The sequence below is a fragment of the Notamacropus eugenii genome, chromosome 2, assembly GCF_028372415.1.
Source record: "Notamacropus eugenii isolate mMacEug1 chromosome 2, mMacEug1.pri_v2, whole genome shotgun sequence".
Classification (NCBI taxonomy): Eukaryota; Metazoa; Chordata; class Mammalia; order Diprotodontia; family Macropodidae; genus Notamacropus; species Notamacropus eugenii.
The window spans coordinates 63,430,743-63,455,754 of NC_092873.1; the positions used below are offsets into that span (position 1 = coordinate 63,430,743).

A 25,012-nucleotide genomic window follows, 5' to 3' on the forward strand; every position below is an offset into this window, starting at 1 on the left:
CCTAGACTTGCCTGTATAACTTCAGCTGAAACCCCTTCCTTCCTTAGTTTATCCTGAGGTCTGCTGGAGAACCTGATTGGCCAATGGAATCTGCTCCAAAAAAAAAAAAGGGGGGTAGCTCATCACTCATCAGAAAAATGGGATGATTTTAGCCTTTGAGCAGCTTTCTTCAAGTCATCTCAGGTGCCACTTTCTACAGGAGCATCCTCTTTCCCCCAGGTAATGAATGCCTTACCCCAAATGACTTTGAATATATTTTGCATTGACTTATCCGGGTATATTCTAGTCTGGCCATGAGTACCACTGAAAGTAAAGTCTCTGAGGGCAAGAATTGTCTCTTTTTGTCTTTAGAACCTCAGTCCCTCACTCAGGGTCTACTACAGAGTAAAAGCTTAATAAATTCTGTTCAGTAAAATGAATGTGCAATTCTCAGATCCATTGGCTTCCTGGGTAACTGAGATTTTTCAGGTTAGAGCTGCATTTAATGACAGGCATGAGCTTCATGGAGCCCCCAACTCAGGAACCAAAGACTCAGCCAACTGAACAAAGTTCAAAACAAGAGATGCAGAAAATGTCATGACGACTATGATTCGTTTAACATCTGTAATTCTCAAGTCTTCAGGGCTTCTTTTCTACTTGGAACACACTGAGTGTTGTGTTTAAAGGGAGCGATGGGCTTTAATGATGAAACCAAGTTCCCAACCTATGAAGTGGAAGATTAAATTGTATAAACAAAGTCCAACCTGGGGGAATTAATGGGCAACCAAAGAGGAAATGGAGCCGAGAGGCGACTCTAACGTTCCACCCAGCAACATGGCTGCCGACAAATGGGAAAGGAAGTGGGTATTGATGCGCACAGATGCACTCAGTGGCATCGAGCAGGGCCCCCAGTTATTAAAATGTTTTCCCAGTCATTTAAAACTAAACAAAGAAAAAAAAACTTTGTTTCTCCAAGACTACAATGGACCAAGTTTAGATGTTGCATGTTTTTTTATGATGATTTTTTTATAGCCATTCCCACTGTACAAGCGGCTTAGGGAGTGCACGTCTGCAGAGCTCGCAGTTTTGATAAACAGCCTCTGCGGGCCACACAACGGGGATAATGTATCCTTAAGTACTGCCAATGAGCCGCCATTCTGCACAGCCAATTACTTCTGTGCGTCTGTCACTCAAAGGAAAAATGACTGGGCCCATTAGATCAAACCTTTGTCACTGTTCCTAATGCACTCTTAGGCCTCATTAATCTGAGGGAGCAGCAACAGAGCCGCCGGAGCCTCATTGCCTCCTCCACAACAGGGCCACGTGAAGCCTCTCATCTCTCCCCCAAGTGCACCGCGTTAATCAAGCTCTCCTTATTACCCCAGTCCCTGTCACGGAGGAGAGCGCTCTCTCTCTTAAATGCTCTCATTAGGGCCCATCTTTAGAGCTGGCTGAGTGGAAAAAAAAAAGAGAGAGAGAGAGAGAAAGAAAGCAGGGGGGAGAAATAGAGAGAGAGAAAGAGGGAGAAATATGGAAGGAGAAAGAAGGAGAAAGAGAGGGAGAGAGAGAAAGAGGAGAAAGAAGTGAAAGGAGAGATAGGGAGAGAGAGATGGAAGGAGAAAGAGAGAGAAAGAGGAGAAAGAGGTGAGAGATAGGGAGAAAGAGGTGAGAGATAGGGAGAAAGAGAAAAAGAGAGAGAGAGAGAGAGAGAGAGAGAGAGAGAGAGAGAGAGAGAGAGAGAGAGAGAAGCAAGTCCGATCCATTAATATTCATGACAATAATTAGTATTCTAGGTCACTGAATATTCATGCTATTAGTTTGGTTTTTTATGGGTTTGCTGGATTGCCCTGATTGCTGGAGTATGGAAGAAAACAGCATGGTTGGGACTTTAGATGTCAACGGCAGTTCAATACTCAAAACACATTTGAGATTTTTTTCCCCACTACCCCTGTTTGGTAAATCAGTTTCCAGCCTCCTGATGGCTTTCATATTTTTAAACCGCTGGGGAACCAAAGCGGGGGGTCGGGAGGAGACTCCGTTTTGCAAAAAGGCCTCAGCATCCAGCCGGCTGGAATGAGAACATCCATAATGGTCCAAACTCTCCGAGAGCACATTATCAGGACGAGGCTCTCGATCTGTCATCTTGGAACAGAAAATGGAACCAAGAGCCATGGTGAACACAAGGATGAAAGTCACAGTCAAAGAGAGATCGGGGCTGCCTGCCGGAGGAGCGAATGACATCCAGAGAGAGCACGCTCGCTCGGATCCAGGGACATTCACAAGACCATTTCCAGTGTTTGTCTTGTTAATTATCGTTCCAGCTCAGCCACAGTGTTTGCTAAGAGCTCTTGCTTATTGATCTCGCACAATGTATTGAGCACGTTAATTAGCGACACAAATAATTTAAGAAACAAAAAAGGATTTTTAAAAAATGGATCAGAAAACTTGACTTTCCCCCTGTCTGCTTCCAATAGTGGAATTATAAAAGAGAGCTTCTTGTATATTTGAAAGCTATTGAGGTCAAGCTGTCACAGAGAGCAACAGGCAATTCAGCAGGTGGAAGGCCAAGCTCACGGATTCCTGCCTTCCCTATGTGTACATGTGGAGTCTCGCCTCATCTTTCCCCCAGAATTTCCCCTTCCAGGTTGGGTTTTTGCTTTGGGAATGTACAAATCAAACCCAGAACAATACAGCTCAGACAAGAACTTCTAGGAACAGCTAAATGAACTAAAAATTGGGTGAGGTCTTCAGATTTGGTTTCTACCAGCCACACACCAACTTTATCCATGGATAGTCAATGTGAGTCAACATTGTGAAGGCCATCAGGAAACTGAGCATGATCTGGGTTGTCCTAAGAGAGGGATGGCCTCTAAGACCATAGGACAATTACCATCTCTGTTCTCTGCTCATGTATTTAAAATGCTGGCCTCTTTTCTGGCCAAAATATCATAAGAAGGGTAAGGGCACATTAGGATGTCTGGGAGAAGCCAACCAGGATGGGGAAGGTCCTGGAGATCATACCATACGAGGATCAGTCGAAAGAACGAGGGGTACTTGGTCTAAGGAAGAAACCACAAGGGAGATTCTATAGCTTTTTGCGGGTAATTATTATATATTATAAAAATAATATATTTATATATTAACATGATTATGTAATAATCATATTAAGAGTTGATGGTTATATAAATGCTTTAATTTTTTTCAAGGTGGTTTATGTATATTATCTCATTTGTTCCTTAAAGTATGTGAAAGTCTGAGCTGTGCAAGAGAGATTAGCTTCCTTCTGCTTGGTCCCACGGAGTAGAATTAGGAGCCATGAGTGAAATGCATAAATACCAGGAAGACACTTCCTAAGCAGCAGAGGTGCCCACAGCAGCGTGGGCTGTCCCAGGAGGCTCAGAGCACCCCCCCTTGGAGACCACTTGTTGGGGGTGATATGGTAGGAATTCTTGTTCAGGAAGGGCAGGTCTCTGAGGCCCCTCCCAGCTCTGTGCTCCTTCTGGGATCCGGTGAGTAGTCCCTTTCTCTGCCTACCTCTGCTGCATTCTCTTGCAGAACTGTCACGTATTTGCTTTCCTTAATTTATGTATGTGCTTATGTTGTCTTTGTTATTGTATTCAGTCCTTTCAGTTCTGTCTGGCTCTTCATGACCCCATCCAGGGTTTTCTTGGCAGACATACTGGAGTGGTGTGCCATTTCCTTCTCCAGCTCATTTTAACAGATGAGGAAACAAAGGCAAACAGGGTGAAGTGACCTGTCCAAGGTCACATAGCCAGTAAAGGTCTGAGGCTGGACTTTAATTCAGATCTTCCTGACTCCAGTCCCTGAGCTCTGTCCACTGCACCACCCAATTGCCCCATGTTTTCTACTCTGTTGTATTTCTGCCTAGCACTTCAAGGTTTGCAAAGAACTTTACAAATATTATCTCTTTGGATCTTCACAAGAACCCTGAGAAATTAGTGCTGTTATTATCCACATTTTACAAATGAAAATGTAGCAGAGAGAGGCAAAAGTGACTTGTCAGGGTCATCCAATGACTAAGTTCCTGGGGCTAGATTTGAACCTTCTGACTCAAGGCCTAGTGCTCTAGACACTTGCTCTCTTTACAGCCTGCCATGTAAGCTCCCTGAAGGCAGGGCCAAGCTTATTTCTGTCTTTATGACATCAGAAGTAGACTAGTGCCTAACACAGAAGGTGTTTAATAAATGATTTATTTCCTACATGGCTTATTATTTGCTCATATGCCAAAAGTATGCACTTGAACTTTATAAATGCTCTGGGTGGGCTCTTGCCTTGCTGGTTTTGCATTTGTGTGAAGTCTACCCTACTTTTCAAAAACCAGCTTGAATCCTACTTTCTGCATCCATTCAACCCAAAGTTTAGTGATCACTCCTTAGAAGGCGTGCAGGCCTGGTGACTGCATCACTCCCCAGGATTTTTGTTTCTGTAATCTGGTCACATTGAGGAAAGGCCAGTGGAAGCTGGAGATCAGCAGGAACCTCTCCACATTCAGAGCTGACCCCCAACAAAATGGGCTGTCTCTGCAGTAGGGTGGTGTCCCCAGAGTTTACAAAGTACTGGTTGGCATCTCCTCTTAAGCATTAGAAAGTTCAGTTTTACAGATGAGGAAACTGAGATTCAGAAGAGAAAATAACTTACCCCAAATCACAGGACTACTAAATGTCAGAGGAGGGACTTGAATTCAAGACTTCCTTAAGTTCACCTTTTATATTCAGCTCTTAGCATGGGGCTTGGCATGTAGTACTTAACTGATTGACTGGAGTCACCCCATGAATAGTATGAAATAGGATGTGCCCTGACAGTAGGTTTTGACATTTGCTCAGTTTTTGGAGAGGCTGAGAGAATGACTGAGTCACAAAAGGGGAAGGTCTCGTGTGTCTGGTGGTGGGACCTGGGAACTGTCATCTTCCTTTTGGATCCAGCATATTAAATCAACCAGTAGGAATTTAAAGTCCCTGTTCCTATTTCCATAAAGGTGTGTAAGGCATTACTTCACAATGGTGGGCCATTTTGAGTTTTGTTCACATGGATGTCCTGAGCAAAACCAATAGGATTTTGATGAGTGTGGAGACTAGATAAAAAGCTCTCTAAAGATGGATTTCAGCAATCAGTCAATGAGCATTTATTAAGTACTTACTGCATGCTATGCACTGTACAACATAAAATCAACAACCACTTTACGTATAAAAGCCAACGCCCCCTAACAATGTCAGCATTCTGCATTTACTGCAGTTGGATTTACTGGATTAACTGGGTCAGATATTATTAGCAGAAAGATCACAGATTCAGGTTTCAAGTAGATGGTTACACGCCATGGGTCCAAATGGCTCCTCCCCTACAATGTTTAGGTTCTTAAAAAGTGTTTCTAAATTAATTTTTAAAACATCTACACTAGATTAACACCTCAACAATGAAGACTTTTTAACAATTAAAGTAACATCCTATCTCCATCCCTTAAGTGGACTCAGCAGCATGTACGCCACCTGAAGGCAGGCACATCTTCATTTTCATTTTTGTATTTCTAGCTTCTCCCATGGTGCTAGGCCTACAGTAAGAGATTAATAAATTAATAAATGTTGAAGGAATGAATGTTTACCAAAGAGGGCCTCCAAAGAATACAAGGTTGTCCCTGAAACAAAGGCCCAGTTTTCAAAGAAGATCTTCCTCAGGTAATGTCTCACAGAAGGGAATAAATGACCCATGGTGAGGCTGATCCAACTGTAACAGTGGAATCACACAGGAGAAGAGGTATAAATAATGTCAGAAACAAAAAAGGGAGAGTTTGGGAAAGACCAAAAATGAAAGATAACTCAGGGATAGTACAAATATGTCAGCAGACAATGAGGAAGGTCTTCAACATGGGTGTGTATTGCCTGAGTGGCTTAATGGGAGGGCTGAGATGCGAGTCACCCAGCACAGAGCTGACCAGAATGGGTCGCAAACTGCACCCCTGGAGGAGGAGGTCTCCACATTTTGGAGAAATAGGATAATAACCTCTGGCTTCTTTGGAGGTATGCTCCTTTGCTCCTTCCTTCCTTCCTTCCTTCCTTCCTTCCTTCCTTCCTTCCTTCCTTCCTTCCTTCCTTCCTTCCTTCCTTCCTTCCTTCCTTCCTTCCTTCCTCCCTCCCTCCCTCCCTCCCTCCCTTCCTCCCTCCCTCCCTTCCTCCCTCCCTCCCTACACATTTATTAAGCTCTTGCTACTGTGAAGACATGGAGGAACCAGAAAACATTTTTTTTTCTGCCTTATATCCCCCAGCACACAGGACAGCATTTGCTGCCTTATGAAGTGTTATGCTTTTTGAGGGACTGAGTGGTAACAGGGATTGAGGCTCCTTGGTGAAAAACCTTGGGCAGTGGCGAGAGGGCCAGATTTGGCATTAGGTAGAGCTGGATTCAAATCCTGCTCCTCGCACAAATCAGTTCTGTGACCTGGCACAAGTCACTGACCTTCTCACAAAGAACAAATATAACCTGGCACCTGTGACCCCAGAGATCTTCCTGACAGACCCCTCACAGCCTGGCACCAAGCTCTCTCTGTGTCCTTACTGTCTGTGACCTTCTCCTCCTGTCCTCTTGGATCCAGCCAAGCCGGCCTTCTCTCCAGGCACTCCGACCCTCGTCTCTGGGCCTTTGTATGGACTCAGCCCCATGGTGGGATGGCCCCATCCCATCTGCCCCCACCAAGCATCACCCTCTTCCTCCAAGGGGCTCTTCGGGTACCACTTTCTATGGGAAACCTTTCCTGACTCTCAGCTCGGAGAGCTGGGGCCACCCTCTCCAAACACTTTGCATGGATTCTCTTACAATTAATGCTTTAGAGTTATTGATGTAAAATAGAGATAATAACGAAGCTCTCCTCCAAGGGAAGTTGTGAGATAATCTTTGTAAAGTGCTAATTAAATGTTCGCTTTTGCTGTTCAGTTGTTTTGGTCATGTCTGACTCTTTGTGACCCTAATTGGCTTTTTTTTTGTTTTTTTTTTAGCACATATGATAGAGCAGTTTGCCATTTCCTTCTCCAGCTCATTTTTCAGATGAGGAAATAAGAGGCAAACTGGGTGAAGTGACTTGCCCAGGGTCACATAGCTAGTAAATGTCTGAGGTTGGATTCAAACTCAAGAAGGTGAGTCTTCCTGACTCTGGGCCTGACACTCTATCCACTGTACCACCTAGCTGCTCCATTGTTAGCTTTCTATGTATGCATGCATGTATCTATTTACATATATATGTATATATATATATATTTACATACATATAAACACAGTATATGTATGTTTATGTACGTGTAAAATCTCCTTGTTGGCTTCTCCATTGAAATGTAAGCTTCTTGTGAATGGATTTTTTTTTCAAATATTGCATTTCTATCCCCAGTACCTAGCACAGCATAGATGGTTCATCAATGTCTGGTGAATGGTTAATTAATGGATAGACTGTGCATAGAGCCAGATGGTGAGGATGGTGAGGGTGAAGTACAATGTGGTAAGTATAGAGTCTGAAGTTAGAGGACCTGAGGCCAAATGTAGGCTCTGACACTTTCCTAATCCTACCAGACACTAATCCAATTACACACAGTCTGGAAATCCAATTATATGCTAGGATAAGATTACATGCTACAACTCCCTAAGATCTGTGTAACCCAAGGCAGGAAACTGAAAAAGTCAGGGAAGGAATCAGGAGGAGCTAATGTCCATCTCTGAGCTGAGCCTCAGTTTCTTTCTTTGTAAAATGATGGGTTCAAACTCAATGGCTTCTGAGGTCCTTCCAGCTCTGAAGTTGTGACTGTGTGATTTTTCTATGCAGATAAAATCATTGGTTGTTGGTTGGTGTCTGTCATTCTCGGAGAAGACTAAAAGACCTCACTGGCTAGAGTCAAGTTCCAATGTGTCCAATGGTGGCTGTTCAGACCAATACGAGCTTGGAATGCTCTACCACAGAATGGACACAGATAGTCCATGTGAACACACGGTGGATACTCTAAATTTGTGCATTCTACATTTCCTCTGAGTTGTTTCAATTCTGCTTTGCTCATAGAGCACAGCACCTTCTCAGATGTGGGCATGCCATGCTGAGCAGTCCTCTGCCAGTGTCTCCCATGCCACACAATCGATTCCAGAGTTCTTCAGAGAGACCTTGAGAGTGTCCTTGTATCGCTTCTTCTGACCACCATGTGAACGCTTGTCCCATATGAGTTCTCCATAAAATAGTCTTTTTGGTAAGCATACCAGACCAATAAAACCACAAGTGAGCAAGGAACAATGAAAGGTCATTGGAATTCCAAGTCACAATAGGAGGCCCTAAAGGAACTTCCATTCTGCTAGGGGGAGGACCCCCCTAGGAAACTATAGGGCCTCAGCAGAGCTCTCTCATTGATCCTCAATCTCCCTAATATTGTGTTTCTGGTGCTTTGCTGCCTCTGCTGGAAACTGGTCAAGAGCTCTCATTAAAAACAAAATTTACCCTTGCTTACATGGTACTGACTACATTGAACAAAAAAAGAAGCTGAGGATCCCAGAACTTTGGAGTGGGAAGGCACCTCAGGAGCCACCTCATCTGGCCCTTGTCAGAAAGGCTCCCACGGAACCATTCCCTCCATCTTGATGAGGGAAGGATGAAGGGGCCTTGGCTCAGTCCCCTGACACAGTGGACAACATCTCGGCAGGCAGGGACACAAGAGTGGCCTAGGAGAGATTTCCCCTACTATTTAAAGTTTTGCCCCGTCTCCAGTACATCTTACATTGCATGAAATAATCAGCATAAAGTCCTTAGCATGGTGTGATAATGACAGTAATTCCCACAGCGCTGCTGCTGCCTGACTCTCCACATGGAGATCCTCAGAAAGGGCTCTCTCTTGGGTGTGGGGGCTCCTGCCTGCCATGATATCATCCGCCGTGTCAGAGGGAATCGAGCCAAGGCTCCCTCCATCCACGCCCTCACCAAGATATGGAGATGAGATCTGGAAAGTGAATCTGGCTCCATAAACATGCTATGTTTATTTAGATCATGCCATAAGAAATGATGAGTATGAGAAATTCAGAGAAGCTGGGAAGGCTTGGGTGGACTGATACAGGGTGAAGAAAGCAGAACCAAGAAAAATAATTAGCCCAATGAAGATGATGTGAACAGAAAGAATACCGAAAGGGGCCTCAAAGGTTGTGAATGCATGAACGACTGTCCTAAGCCAGCCTGGTTCTGGGTAGAAACCCTGCCAGATAATGGATGGCACCACTGAATCCATCCCTGGCCTTTCCAGTCTCCTGCCTTGGAGGAGATTGGGGGCTGAATCTTTTCTCAAGTCACCACTGTTTTCTTCTCCCTTCTCACCTTTTCTCAGGACAGCCAATGAGCCCCATGATAGGGTCCTTTCTCTTTCTTTAGAATGCAGCTCAAGAGTCATTTTCTGATCCCCCCAACTTCTTGTGGCCCCCTCGAAGTACCTTGTATTTAACTGCTTTGCATATCCATGCAATTACTCACTTTATCTTTACACGGTACCTGTTTAATATGTACTTATTGATTCCCAGCATTAGCCTGTAAGTGTCTTGTTTCAACCTTTGTGCTTGTATCACCAATATCTAATAACACATGATAGCACTTAATAAATACCTGACATTTTATTGGTCGATTAAGGGGGAGGACTCTGGGTGGGAAGCTGGTGTCCAACAATAGAGGTGTGTTATTTGGTTCTGATGTAGTATTTTAACTGTTTTGTCTGTCCGTCCATCCATTCATCTATCCATCCATCATCATCATCACCTCTTCCTCCATTGATAGACAATGATATACTTGGAAGCCTCAGTGAGCAGTGGATATTAGGACACATATTTGAAAATAAATATGAATATATGAAAATGAATAGGATATAAAACCAAAGACAACCAAGGTCCTCCAGAATTCTTTTCCCTCAACCCAATGGCCATGACCAAGGGAGGAAGCTTCTAAAGGTTTCCTCTCTGTTGGGATGCAGGATGACTAAGCCTGTGGCAAGACTCAGATACCACGGGCTTCAAAGAGATTATTTGGCTCCCAAAGAGAGTTGCTGATTTTCTCTGGGAGAAGGTCCAAGATCTTCTGTATTGCATATGAATGAAAATGGGCTGTTTTGTTTTTTCCAACTCAATAGAGTAACAAGGGGACTGTTTTGGTGTGTGCACAGCTTACAAAAAGACATGGCAGAGCAACGGGCAGAGTGTTGGGCTTAGAATCAAGCAGGCCTGTGTTTTAAAACCAGGAGCATTGGCACTAATTAGCAGCAGAGTCCCTGGGCAAGCTGCATCACCTTTGGGGGCCTCAGGCAGCTCCTCAGGAAAGCCCTGGGCCCAGCAGGCAGGAGTTCTGGCCCTCAGGGTGGGGCCCAACCCTTTGCTAACCATATAAGCTGTGGGCTTTCTCTGGCAGCTCCAGGAGCAGCCATAGTTCTAACATTGGGGGTGGGAGAGACTTTAATTAATGTAATGAAATAAGGCTGTGGAGGCAAGGGGAGCCAGGGACAGGGAAGCTGTAGGTCACACTGGCTCCAGAAGCATCGCCTTCCCCAGCTCATCAATCACTCCTGGTGCCTATGAGGCCACTCAAGGTCCTCTGGGCAGGAGAGCCAAGTTTGGTCTCCATTAGAGACATAGACAATTGGCTGGCCAGCCTTCATGAGGCTCCACCTGCATGCTGGATGCTCCCCACCCACAGCAGAGGTGACGCCAGCCTTCAGTGCCCAATATTAAGAGAAACTTCACTTTTTAGAAAAAAATAAGAGCCTCCTTTATCTTTTTTACCTTAATAAGAATTGACATTTCTATAGCACTTTCAATTTTCCAAGTCATTTTCTCTCCTTTATCTTATCAGTGCCTCACAAAAGATCCTATGAGGTAAGTGCGATGGGCATTATCATCACTACCCCCACTTTACAGATGAGAAAACAGAGACTCAGAGGCAGGGTTTTCTTGTGGGGCTACAGAATTGGGAGTTGGAAGGGATCTCAGCAGCCATCTAATCTAATCCACTGGCAGAAGGGATCTCTGATATAATATATCCAGACAAGTGGTCATCCAGGCTCTGTCTGGAGACCACCAAGGTGGGGGAGGCCAGAATCTCCTGGAGGTGCACCAGTGCATTTTGGGACAACTCTAACTTTTAAGAAGCTATTTCTCTGACATCAAGTCTAACTCTGTCTTCTGCATGATTATTTCTCTTTCTTTCTTTCTTTCTTTCTTTCTCCTTCCTTCCTTCCTTTCCCATCCATCCATTCATCTATCTCCAATTTGCCAAATGTTGATACCCACTATAAACATTTCACCTAGGTCTCAGTTTCCTCCCCTGTAAACAGGGACCAGAATACTCATGTTTTCTACTTTGGATAGCGGTTATGAAGAGAGCACTTTGTAAATTCTAGGGATACCCCAAACTCCGACTCTTAATATTTTGCTTTTATGGCCATTCTTAGTTGGGATCTTCTAATTCAGGTTTTTGTTATTTCCAGAGTTATAGGGTTTGGCTCTTGACACAATTATTTGGAGCATAATTTGAGAACCTTGCTCTGTGCATGAAGCTGGGCACTGATAAGACTAGTGACCATGTGTGTAAAGACTTCAGGGAGCAAAGCTTTGAACACGCGCTATCCAACTGGACAATGACCAAGGGAGGTGCACCACAGAGCCTGCTCTTAGGTAGACTGTGATCTAATGGGATTTCTGTGTCATTTTACAACCTAATTTTCATCCAAGGAAGCCATGCTAAGCTACAAGAATCCTTTGCAGAGCACAAACATGGTCCCACATGGATATTTACATATGTGAAAAATTCATCCTTAGAAAGTTTCAGAGAAGCAGATAACTGATGCCCTCCCTTCAGAGTTTTCCTGTTATAAGGGTTAACTTATGGTCAGAGATGCAGGATGCTGGAACAGACTGGGAGACAGAAGGTGGAAGAAGCCCTGGCACCATGGAGTGCCATCTCATTTTTTAGATGAAAAAGCTGAGAGTCAGGGAGGTAAGGGAACTCTCCCAGAGTCATATAGCTAGGAAGAGGCAGAAGTAAGATTCACACCCATTTCCTTGGAATCCAAACCCCTCATCTTCCAGAAGAGTTGGCTATTGAAGCCCAGGGAGCATAAGGGACTTTCCCAAGGTCAGAGAGCTAGGATTTGAACTAAAGTTCTCGAGATCACCTGCAGCTCCCCGAGATGGCCTTCAGTGACAGGCCTAGGCTGCTAGCATCCAAACACGTTGAGAGAGTCTTTAGCCTCAGTGAACAAACAGAAAGTCTGCTCATGATTGGGCCCATTCTGGCTTAGGGTGTGGGGGAGAAGCTGAGCTAGTGCTTGCTTGGTGGTTTTGAAGGATGAGCCTGCTTTCTCAAATGGCTGACTTTTCCAAAATTGGATCCAACCAGCAGTGCACAGTACTGGACTTGGCACTTTGAGGAAACCAAAGGCAAGGGAGGGAATCAAGACTTTGCCTCCACATGGCCAGACATAATTATGGTTTGTCATTTGGCATGGCAGAGTGAGAGTAACAGGGACCGTGGTAACCATGCACAGAGAGAGAACTGGCCTGTCATTCCCTAAGAATTTTGTCATTAAGAACTTAGGGAGAGTAGGAGGGCCTTGCTCTTCCCAGGTGAGTTGGTGGGGTAGATGCCCAGCCAGTGTGGACTGATTAAGGCTATGCAAAAAGAAGAGATCGGAGTGCCAATGTGGAAATAGTTAATCAGTCTGAAAACAGAAAACCCCACAGAACTGGGCTTCCCATCATGCTGGATTTGACTCATTCTTCTATGGGGGAGTACAGCTTCTCAGCCCATTACTGGCAAATCTGCTTTTTCATGCTCCATATCAAGGGTGGGGTAAGGGTTATCTCTCCTCAACAAATGGTTTTGCTCCAGTGTGTTATAAAATGTTCAGAAGGGGAGGAGAATGCCTTGAAGAGCATGTAGATTCTTCTAGAAGTCCATCCAAGGAAACGGGTCAGAGAGCAGTGGCCACAGACAGAGACAGCCAGAGCATTGTCGTTAGGGACACTCTTTCCTTGTGACCACATGTATCAGTGCACAGAGTGGAAAGCAAGCTCCTTCCTCCTAGGGTTGGAAAACCAAGCTACAAACAGCATAATCCAAACCAGGGAGGAGAAAGCTGAGTTCTTTGGAGGTGAAGAAGAGCCCCAGAGAGCCCTTGTATTTAATCACTCAACCAGCTTTGCAGAAAACACAGATCCATTTTGACAGTACCTTTGCTAATAGGAGGCTGAAATGTGAAGAACAAGGCAGAAGACCCATGCTGGTTCAGAGTTCAATCCTAAGGCAAAAGGGCAGGACTTTCTCACACCTTTCTTCTTAAGGAGAGAAGGGTTTGTCAAACAGTAAGACATGACAGCTGAAAGTGGTTAGGAGGCAGTTAAGTCTAAGCCAGAGAATCAAGAGATTTGGTCTTGGAAGAGATCATTCCCTTCCTCCAACCTTCTCATTTTCTAGAAGCCCAGAAGGGTGAAATAATTCAAGGTCAAGCAGGTAAGAAGTAGTAGAACTAGATTTTGAATCCAGGGCCTCAGACTAAAATTCAGTACACTTTGCCTCTAACCCATGATTGTGATTCGGTATTATTTACTTATACATCTTTCATCCCAGCTCTGCAAGGCACTACCTGTGTGGTCTTAAGAACATCATTACCCTCTGTAAGCTTCAGTTTCCTGATTTGTAAAATGAGTTAGTCTTGTTTCCTCAAAGGTCTCTTCCATTTCTAAATCTCAGATTCTATGAACAAATTTTAAATGATTTTAATAAAACATCTCTTTAAAAAATCAGAAAATGGAATCTATGAGCTCTCCTCCTTGTTCTTATGGGACTGGACTAAAAGGCCGCTAGGGTAGCGTGACTCCAACTGCCTTGCAAAGAGTGGGCCCTGGTCTGTTTTTCAGTCAACACACTGACCCTGGAAAGGAGGCCTGTGGATGGGGGATGGGGGATGGGTAAGAACCATCAGTGATAAGGGAAAGAAGGGTGAGTCAAGTTCAGAAACAGCCAAGAAGGAGTGAATATGTGGCTTCCCGGTCACTCCTTCAAGAAAGGTGAAGGGACCCGCTGATTTTGTATGACACATAGAGAATGGATGGCAATTGAAGGGGTCTTCACCTATTTTTGGGGGGGAGGGCTAGTGGCAAATCAGATTTTTAAAAATGAACAGAATTTGTAGTATTATGTTTGCAGGTTATTAGAAGCACCTGCTAGTAATTAGCAAAGCCTCATTAATACTTGATTGTAGCCAATTGGAAGCTCAAGGTAAAATGGGATCACTTATGTGGAATGCTTGTATCTAACCACAGCTTGGCAGGTAAGGAAGGAACAGGGAAGGGAGGCTTTTCTGGGGCTTCCCTCTCATTCCATCCATCCATCCGTACCTCCACCTAGCATTCCATAGAATTCTTGGGTGGCACCACACAGGGGAAGGGCATTTCTAGGGGCTACAGAGAAGGAGGAATCACCACAAGTCACTGGACATGACTCATCCTTCTTTCCCTTGTCATGGATGGCCCTTATCCATCCCCATCAGTGTACTTCTTAGGGCCTCAAAGAACCAGCACCCCTTGGTCTCAAAACAACATTATCTAAGCTTTCTTACACGATTGCTAAGGGAGGGGACAAGAATAACTATTCACAACGATGCCATTAGTGTGGAACGTTTAGGTCTGAGGGACCCATAGTCAGGACACACCTGGTGGGCATCTACCCCCCCCTCACACACACACACATCTGGGGAGACTCGAGGCCCTTCTACTCTCCAAACTATGACTCAGCTATTCATGCCTGGGGAAAGTCGCGCTGGTTGACTGAGGCTGGAATAATTCCAGCAGTATTGAATCTTGGTGTCAACTTGAAGTCAGCTTGTGGTATTAGCCCCTTGGCTGGGAGTCGTGTGTGTGTGTGCATGTGTGTGTGTGCGTGTGTGTGTGTGCATGTGCATGTACACATGTGTAAATTTCCTTTAAAGATAAGTAGAATGACTGAGGCACCTCTTACTTCCAAAGAAATTCCAACACCCCTTAGGTTGAGCTTTATCTGACTCAGGAGATTGCTGTACATTTAAGATGCTCTATTTCCCTTTGTCCACCCATCCCCTGAGATCACTGGGCTGTCCAGCAGTTCGGTGAGCCGTCTAATTAGAGGTGGCTTTCTGGCTGTAGTTCTGGGTCCAACTTTGTTTCCATAGGTCAGACGCAGATGAGCACCCAGTGGGTGGCACTGAGGTGGAATGAGGAAGAAATAGGTTTTTGAGAATCCACTTACAATGAGTGGGAATGTCCATAGCTTAAACCAATTTAGTGTGAGGCTTTGCCTTTAGTCCTTGAAAGCCCAGACCTGACAAGCACGCATCTGCTGGCACTTACCTGAGCTACAGGACCTAAGAAGAAATAACAAGACTCCAAGGCACTAGACTTGCAAGCCCTAAACTATGAAGTAATAGAGAATATCACAGATCCTCTCCTTCCAGCAAAGTCTGACAATCTGCCCATCTACACAAATATAAACACACACACATCTGTACATATAGAGACACACAAGACACATCTTTTGAGTTGGATTGGCTTCCTTGGCGTGCGACAACCTTACCTGAATTTGGCGAAATGTGCAAACTGCTCATGTCCTTGGCGAGGCCATTGGTCTTAGGACTGGAGATGGGGGCACAGGCTGACGTGGCCCGGGGGGGTCTCTTTCCTGGGACTTTCACAGTGGTCCTCAGAAGGTCGATTTCTTTCCCATGGACATTCTGCATATAATCCTGCCCAAGGACAGAAACAAAAGACACATTACCAAAACTGCCCCAAAAGACCATGGAGAAAAGTTCCAGAAATTGGAAGATGGAAACCAAGCTCTCCTTATCCTCTTTTTAGAGCTGAGGAAACTGGGGTAGAGAGGGGACTGATACAGCTGAGCAGCAGTTTGAGGGATGGTGGGACCAATGATAATGATGATAACAGATGAGTGGCACAAAGACAGCCTCAGGATCATCGGGTCTATGTGCCTCATTTTACAGATGAAGGGACTAAGGTCCGGAGGAGGAAGCTTACATGGTAAGTGGGAGAGTCCCAGGTCTTCAGACTCCAGGGGCCTGCCCCTTTCAACCAGATCACCCTCATATTGTAGATGTATGGTTCCATAAGTGCCCTCTGTGCTAGAAACTGTTATTCTACCCATTTTATACACAAGGAAACTGAGGCTCAGATAGTGACAAGCAGATGGATGGATGGATGGATAGATGGATGGCAACTAGCTAAGACCCAGAAAGGAACACCTGGCAGTGTATATTTAAGAGTATGCGGTACAGAGGGCTAGACTTGGGAGTCAGGAAGGCCTAGTTTTGAATCTAGCCTTAGACACTTCCTACCTATAGAATTCTGGGAAAGTCAGCCTCCTAGGCCTCAGTTTCGTCATCTGTAAAAGGGGCAATTCAGACAAGATAGTGTTTTAGTTTTTCTTGGTCTCTAAGCCTTTGATTCTATGAATCCTATCCTAGACGTATGGCCCGAATCAAGTCATTTACACACTGTGAGCCTCAGTCTTCTCATCTCTAAGGTGGGGACAATCCTAGTACCTATTTCCTAAGGTTGTTGGGAGGAACCAATAAGACATTGTGTCTCAAAGGACCACAGATTCAGGACTGGAAGGGACTTCATATGCCATCTAGTGCAGTCATATTAAACTCAAGCTAACCACATACTGACCACATTAATATCATCATCTATGTTGTATTTTTATTTATTTTCTTCAACATTCCCAATGACATTTTGATGTAGTTCAGCAGGACTTGGGAGTTTTGTGAGGCAGTCTGATGCCTCTGATCTAGTCCAATTTCACAGATGTGAAAACTGAGGCCCATAGAGGTAACATGACTTAGACCGTGGGATCCTGGCTTTAGAGATGGCAGGGGCTGCAAAGATGAGTTACCCCGAACCTCTAGTTTTACAAATGAGGACACCAGCCCTACCCATGTGAAGGGGCTGGCCTACACCACACAGAGGGGAGGGGCAGAGAAGAAATTCAAAAAGTCTTGTCCTAAGATTCCCAATGTTGGCCCTCTTTCCAGGGAGTTGTTTGCAACCCTCCAAGTCCTACATAGATGCCAGCTCAGATTGTTCTGAAATGTTCTTAGCTTGTTAATAGACCATGGGTGACTGTGCAGAGAATACAACAGTCACATTCACGCTGATGTTCTTAAATAGAGAGCAGAAGAAAGCAATGGACAGACAGGGGAGGCCTAGGGAGGAGGGCTGAGCGTGGCCAAAATCGCTTTGGTGGGTGCAGAGAGGCAGAGAATGAGCCACAACTGGGATGGGTGACTGCCCAAGAGCCACAGGGAATGGTCTCACCCTTTAATAGAAGGCATGGGTACCTATGTGGAGATTCCTGGGAATTGGGGCCTTAGGGCCCAGGACACAATTATCAGAGCTCAAGTCTACTTGTCTCTGGGACAGCTACAGAAACATTTTTTTGATTTCCACTGCCAACAAGAAAAGGCTCTGCCCTGCCCACTGAGGTTGCAGATGGGGGGGGGGGGTGCTTTTTACCACCCAGCACTCAGGTCACCAGTGGCCTCCCCTCTGGATGCTGTCCTGATGACAAGCAGAAAGGCTCATCTAAGTCTGTCTGTTAAGACTCTCCTAATCCCTGCTTGCTAGGACCGCTCCTAATCTAATAATACTTGCTTCCCCAAATTCTAATCATTGGCAGTTACTCCCTCCAAAGACTGGTCCAAATGTGTCCTGAGGGGCCTCCTGGTCAGAGTGGGGCTGTTCAGGATAACCAGGAGCTCCTTGCCAGCTCTGGGCCAGATGGATCCCACTGAGACAGCAGTGTTTCCATGCCACCTTTTCTATACTGACTGTTGTGAAATTAGGAGGTTGGGCTAGATGGCCTCTACTGTTCTGTCCAGTTCTACATCCAGCTAACCATCAGATTGATTTTATAAAGGACTGAGCCAGTAGAACAGCAGCCCATGAACCCAAGGCTCCACCTTGAACTGCTCTGAGTGGTGTTCCCACCTTTACACATTTGCCTATCCTATTCTGTAAAGCACTCCCTCATCACATTGGCTTCAACATCCTATCAAGACACTTGCGGTTATACAACACCTTTCCAGAGAAAGCAAACTGATGAAACAAATGGAAAGGACGCTAAATGTGGAGACCAAAGACCTGAGTGACAATTTTAACTCTGGTGAATTTACTTTACTGAGTGATCTGGGGAAAGTCATTCACCTGTCTGGGCCTCAGTTCTCTTAAGTAAAAGTTGACATTCAGTGATCTACGCAATAAATATTTATCTAGGCTGTCCTGAATTCACTATTCAGAGATTTCTTTTTTCTGGTTGTTGTTGTAGTTAAAACAAGTGCCAGAGTCAAGGGATACCCGTCAGGGTGTGTCTTTAACAAGGTAAACAGCAGCATCTCAAGCCCCTGGCCATGCTCTCACACCTTCACCATATGTATAATAACCAGTAATAGACCAATATATCTAAGATAGAACACCATGTGTTGTGTGACCTTGGCCAAGTCATCAGCACCCTGGCCCTCCATTTGCTCAACTGTAAGAAGGGGCAACTGGTCTGGATGACCTTGAAAATCTCTTACAATTCCAAGTCCAGGACCCTAATTGATTGAGTTTAGACAAATCTCCTTTTAGACCAATCAGGCCTGACCAAGCAGACCCCTGGCTACCAGCCAAGGGATGGAGCAGGATGCCTCATGGCATCCTAAAATGCAACAGCCTCTCCATCCTCCTCCAGGTCAGCTCAGCCAAAGGTCACCTTTCCTTCTTGCCCTTCTGATAGCTCTCCTGCACCATGGTGAACAACAGCCTCATCTTTTAGGCCCTTCTGCAAAAACATACTGCAAGTGTGCAGGCCAGTGTCTGAATTCCTATTTCCCCATAATGGCTGAATTCATTTCCTGATGCCTTCTCCTCCTCATTCCAGAAGATCTGTTCCTTAGGAAATATCAACTTGCTCTAACTTTCTTCTTTAATGCCAATTCTTAACAAATTAAAAGACAATAACAGGGGTGTAATTGAGCATTTATTGCTTATGGGCTCAGAGATGAGGCTAATCAAAGAGTGACTAAATCCTCAGCATGGTTTCTTTTAATAGGCAGGCAAGTTTTAACATACAATAACTACGATATTTTATTTAAATCTGTTGTTGAAACGTACAAAGCATCTGCTCATCCCAAGGGCCAAGGGATCACACTTGTTCCTGACCCTGATCTGTTTTCCCGCATTCAATAGGGTAGGAAAATCTGACCAGTATTGCAGATTTAGGGGAGAAAAGACATCTCAGGGGTAGTCTAGTCCAATCCTCTCACTATACAGATGAGGAAAGGGAGGCCCACCAAGGTAAAGTGACTTAAGAGCCTAAGATTTGGGGAGCTGGAAGGACCCTGAGGGGTCATCCAGAAGAACTCCCTAATTTTAGAGAGATGACCGCTGGGGCCCAGATGAAGGAGGCGGGTAACCTAAGTCATTCCAAAATTGTGCTGAATGAATCTCGCTTTCGGGGTGAAGTCAAGGAACCCACCCCCCAACCCCCCCTTTTATATGTGCGGCTGCTGCTTTCCCAGCGAATAGAATTTTCACAGTTCTATGGGACACATTCACTTTTGCATCAGGAGTAGGTGGAGATGACACACACAACCTTTTTGTTGGTTTCCGGGCAGCAAAGAAACCCTGGGTCTTTTCTCATGGGAAGAAGGAAGAAGTCTCATTTGTTTTGCTCTTGTTAGCTTTTCTTTTTTTGGTAAGGAATCAAGGTTTTCCTTCTCCCTTCCGGTATCTGGGGACTTGAGGAATGAAAAGGAAAATCAGGAATTAAGAGGGGAAGCCTCTCGGGAACGGCACCGACTTCAGAAGGCACTCGGGGATGGTTTGATCGCTGGCTGTAGAACAGACTGGAGTCTCTGTCATCTGGAATGTGCCTCGAGAAAGGCAAGCTAGGAGCCGGATTTTGATATGCAAATGCGCCCGATGCCACCCTGGCGGATGTTAGCCGGGAAAAAATGCTGATCGGAGGAAAAAGGGGGAAAGAGGCATCTAACAAGGCATGAGGGTAATTCACAGCCAAGGACTTTTAAACAGCTCTTAACAAGTCCCTGGAGCCCACTCGACAGCGGGCCACCCCACAAGCACCATGTCTGGCCCCTCAACAGCTTGAAAAAGTACTCATTGAAAGCCAATTTGCATTTTCTTCTAAGGTTGTCCAAGCTCATCCTTCGGGATTCTTTGTTTTTCCCCAATTGTTGTGGTTAAAACAGGTGCCCGAGCCGAGGGATCGCCACGGAGGTGCGTCCTGAAGGAGGTAAACAGCGGCATCTCAATCCCCTACACCCTGCGCTCACACCTCCGCCATCCCTTGTTTTCTACATTTCGCTCCTAATTATGCTGCATCTATCGCCCTACACTTAATTAGCTGCATTAATGTGATTTCTTTTCACATAGTCAAGCAATTAAGAGCTATGATTGAGTTTCATTCAATTAGCCTCAACAAACATGCTAATTGATGTCCCAGATGCAAATGAGGTGCGATGAGAGAAACCTGCTAGCTATTGGAGTTGTGGCAGAGACCCACGGCTTGCAGCTTGCTGACGGCAGCATCCCTTCCCGGGGCTGCCACCTTCTGCTGGAGATGAGCCATTAGTGCCTCAGTGTACCCAGTGGATCTTCATGTGAAGCATTCATTGATTTGCTACTCTAAGAGGCTGGTGGAGCATCACCCAGCAGTGTGTTGGCGGAATGGTGAGTTAGCCAGCGCAGTGACTTTGGGTCCAGCACAGATGGCAGCCAGAGAATCAGCAGGAAGAGATGTAATAAACCGCCAATGCAAACTGGCCAGTCCCTAAATCACCAGCCTGTGGAGGCTAGGAAAGGCAAACAGCTCGCTGCTAAGCTTGGGGATCTCAGGGTAGTGGATTCATCTTGGCTAAGAGTTAGCAGTAACTGGCTTCTATGACTTTTTGAATTATCAGGCACTTGGGTATGGGTAGTTAAGCCCAGTCACTCATGTCCCCACAATATTCTCATTATATGGAGCCCCCTTTCTTGATGTCCACTGAGAAGTTACCTTCAGCACTCTGGAAAACATTCTTGCCACCAGCTTTAACCTGACATCAAATGTTTAGCACTACCTTCGAATAATTAGCCAGAACGAATCCAGTGTCTGGCATACAGGAGGTGATTTATAAACATTTGATGACTGATTGAATCTGAGCAGGGTTATTTTAATTCACTTCTACAAGGCCATCATGTGCTGGACTCTGAGGATACCGAGGCAAAAATGTGAGTCCCTCCCCTAAAACAGCTTAGATCTTTTGGGAAGGAACCAACTTGTCTGCAGATGAGTTCATACCAAAAATTTACAAAGTAAATTCAAGAGGTGAAGAGGCTGTTAACATGTGCAAAGACCAAAAAAGTCAACAAAGCTGGTTCTCAAGTCTGAGAAACAGCTTTGCTAAAGGCATGGCGGTGGGAGATGGAGCCCCCAGGTTAAGGAATGACAGTGAAGCCTGCTTTCTAGGGCAATAGCTGCCAAAAGAAACCCTAGAATTATTCTAGATAAAGGACATTTGGATATAGTTGGAAAACTATGACCAACAGGGCTTGGAATGATCAAGGAGCCACATTTTGAAACTTTGACAAATGAAAAATCTTGTTTCCACTAAAGGGTCATACTTTTTTTTTACCCACGAAGGAGAGAAATATAAAATAGTCTACAATATTAAACCTCTATGCTTAACATTTATTTGTCTGCTAGCTCCAGTGGCCAAGTGAGCTTGTCCGTTACGAGTTCTCATTGTTTTTGACCTATCACAATCTTTTCCTTCTTGCACAGCCTGAATAATAAGCTAAAAATAATAATAGCTAACATTTATATGGTGCCTACTATGTGCCAAGAACTGTGCCCCACCTGCTTTACACTTGATCCTTGTAACAATCATCCCCGTTTTATAGATGAGGAAATGGAAACCAATAGAGTTGAAGCCAGGGGTCACACAGCTAAGAAGTGTCTGAGACTGGATTGGAGGACTCCATAGCACTTGCCTACCCACTTCTCCATATGGGTGCAAGCTAACCCACAAATGGCCACTGGCCCTGGACATTACAATTAAAAACAAATGTGTCATTAATGTCTTTTGTTTTTACCACATAATTTCCCTTCCCCCAATAAGCCCAAAGAACATTTAAGAAAAACCAAGCAAGGGTGAGGTGTGATCTGACCATGGGCCCTGGATCCTATGAGGAAGGACCCACCCACACCCAGGAGGCCACACTTCCATCAAATTGGTGAAGGCAAGAGAAAGTTTTAGAAAATCCTCCACTCAAGTCCTTTCAAATGCCACAACCTTTACAAGATGATTTCCTCTCTTCTCCAAAGGGCCACAGTCATAAGAGAAGGTTGCATGGTAGCAGGCAGCTCCAGAATGAGATTAATGGAAGAAATTACATTAATTACATTATTTGCTGTTAAAACCACTTAAAATGCAAATGGTGGGCATGGCCAACACAGGGAAAATGCACGGCGGCCTCTTGTCATAGCCATGGAGTTCTTAGATAGAGTGAAGGCAGAAACAACAGTTAGGCTAAGAAATAGGAGAGTGTGGCAGAGGTCCACATTTGGCCTCAGAGGATACAGGGTCAAGGCTAGCCTTAACACTTACTGTGTGACCCCCTGGGCCTCAGCATCCTCATCTGAGAGCTATGGATGCTTGACTGGGGTGGGGGGGGTATATTAAAGATCCTTTCAAACTCTCAATGAGAGGATTAGCGTGTCCATGGACACTACCCCCCCCCTCCCTGCCCCAAATCCCTTGGGGTCCCTGTACAGATTTCAAAGTGCTCAAGAACATGAATGGAATAAGTTCAAATCTTTTATCTTTATTTTCATTAATCTCACATTGAAATTTAGCATTTCCTTCGATGACTTCAGACATGATTCTGAGGAGTCCAGGGGCTACCCTAAACTGACAAAGGAGTCCATGACACACACACACACACACACACACACACACACACATATTTAAAAGATTAAGGACCCCTGGTCTATAGGGGTATGATCCTAGGAAATCTAAAATGTTAAATCATGTATAACATATAGTTAAATGTTAAATCATGTAGAATGCATAGTTAAATAATATTGGTTGATTTTTTTAAAAAGAAAAAATTGTGATTTCTAATGAGGGGGGCAGAAGGTTTATACAGGAGACTTCTGATAGTATGACAATGATATATCATTAAATTCAGTGTTCGGTGATGACAATAATAAAAGATGAGGAGAATGAGTTAACAATGGTAATAATAAGCTCTCACTTCTGTAAATAGCTCTAAATGTGACAGAGCACTTTCCATAATTTATCTCGTTTCATCATCAGATCAACCATAAGAGTTTAAGTACAATTTTATTTCATTTTACTTTTATTTTTCAGATGAGGAAACAGGTTCCCAGAAGGAAAAAGACTTGTCCAGGAACACACAGCTGAGCAGCTCAGGTGACACTCATGTCTCATTGTTTGTCCATGACAATAGCCACCACCAAGCTTGAGGGGCTGGCTACTGTTCATGATACATCCAAAAGCCAGGAAATGACCCACGGAATTGTGAGTGTTCCCTTGGCTTTGTAACTTCATCTGTTGTTTCAATGCCTGAATTAAACTGGGCCCCTCCAGAAGGGATACGGATTGGTCTGTAGTCATACTGTACAAGCACCAGACTGGAGGCTGATGGCCAGCATTAGCTCACCACTGAAAATTCGTTACAACATATGTATGCTCTGACAGTCCCGACATTCAGCATGAGCTACGACTGTACATTCTTTGCCGAATGTGAGCACCACAGCCCAGGCAACCCTTGGATACTACTGCTGCTACCACTGAAATCTCATTACAATGAACTCCAAAGGGCCATCCAAATTATTTTTGTGACCTGGGATTTATTTTGTAAAATAGGGCTCAAACACAAAAAGACTGTCAGCTGGGACTCAGACATTTTTGTGCCAGGCAGAGATTTTTACCGTATGGATTTCTCATGGACCTAAGATTGAGATGAGTTCTCTATGTGGTGGTTGTCCTCCTCTTTTTAAAAACCAGTTTTCTGTGTAACAGAATGATTTTGTTTGGTATTTGGAACATGAAAAAAGATAGCAGCTCTTTGGTAAAGCCAGTCCTGGTCATGTCCTTGGGAAGGTACCATCAAGCAATAAGCCAAATTAAGTAATTAATTAAGTAAGCACTCAAATGTCATGCACTGCAGGAAGCAAGGGGAATAGGAAGACATAAGGGAAACTGTCCTAGCCCATCCATCCACAAGTATCAACAGAATAGAAAACAATGTAGGTGGTGATTCTGGGATCAGCCCTAAGAGCTGGGGGCTCGGGAAAGACTTCGTGGTAAAGGCAGCTCTTGGGCTAAGTCTTGAAGGAAGCCAAGGATCATATAAGGTGGAAGTGAGGAGGCAAAGCCCTCCAGGTGTGAAGGAGAACTGTACTATTCCCCTCAAATCGGACCTGAAGTCTTGATTTGTTATGGAATGTCAGGACTTCTAATTTTCAAAGGAATGTTCACTGTGGGGGAGAGCCCTAAAGGTGAAAGGCTGCACCATTACTGCCCTCCCTACCCTATTAGTCATTTTTCCACAGAGCACCCAGATTTGAATCCTGACTTACTATCTTTGTGTCTTCAGGGAAATTATTTAACTTCTCAGGTCCTCAGTTTTCTCACTTGTCAAAGGGACCCACTGGGGTCCCTTCCAAATCTAAATGCATGTACTCCCATGATCCACAGTCCACACATTAATTCATCTCCAAGGCCATTAATTGAGCCAGGACTGCCAGCTCTCCACTGACCACCATTTCTCAGTCTTCCAACCAACAGAGATATTTGGAAGCCATCATTCTATTGATTTGCTGTTTCTTAAGTTAAACGCAAAACTCAACTTTTTTTTTAGGATGCCATGCTATGACTACACACTCATTTCCTATCGGAAGAGAGGGATGCTG

General features: G+C 44.7%; 1 protein-coding gene across 7 annotated transcripts in view; it reads right to left on the reverse strand.

Moving 5' to 3' along the window:
• The window catches only part of AGAP1 (ArfGAP with GTPase domain, ankyrin repeat and PH domain 1), a 694,274-nt gene that overhangs the window by 195,229 nt on the left and 474,033 nt on the right, over positions 1–25,012 (reverse strand). For all 7 annotated transcript variants that reach the window (XM_072640680.1, XM_072640679.1, XM_072640678.1 and 4 more), the window contains one exon: positions 15,590–15,758. In XM_072640680.1, the coding sequence (XP_072496781.1) occupies positions 15,590–15,758 (169 nt within the window). The remainder of the gene's footprint in view (positions 1–15,589; positions 15,759–25,012) is intronic.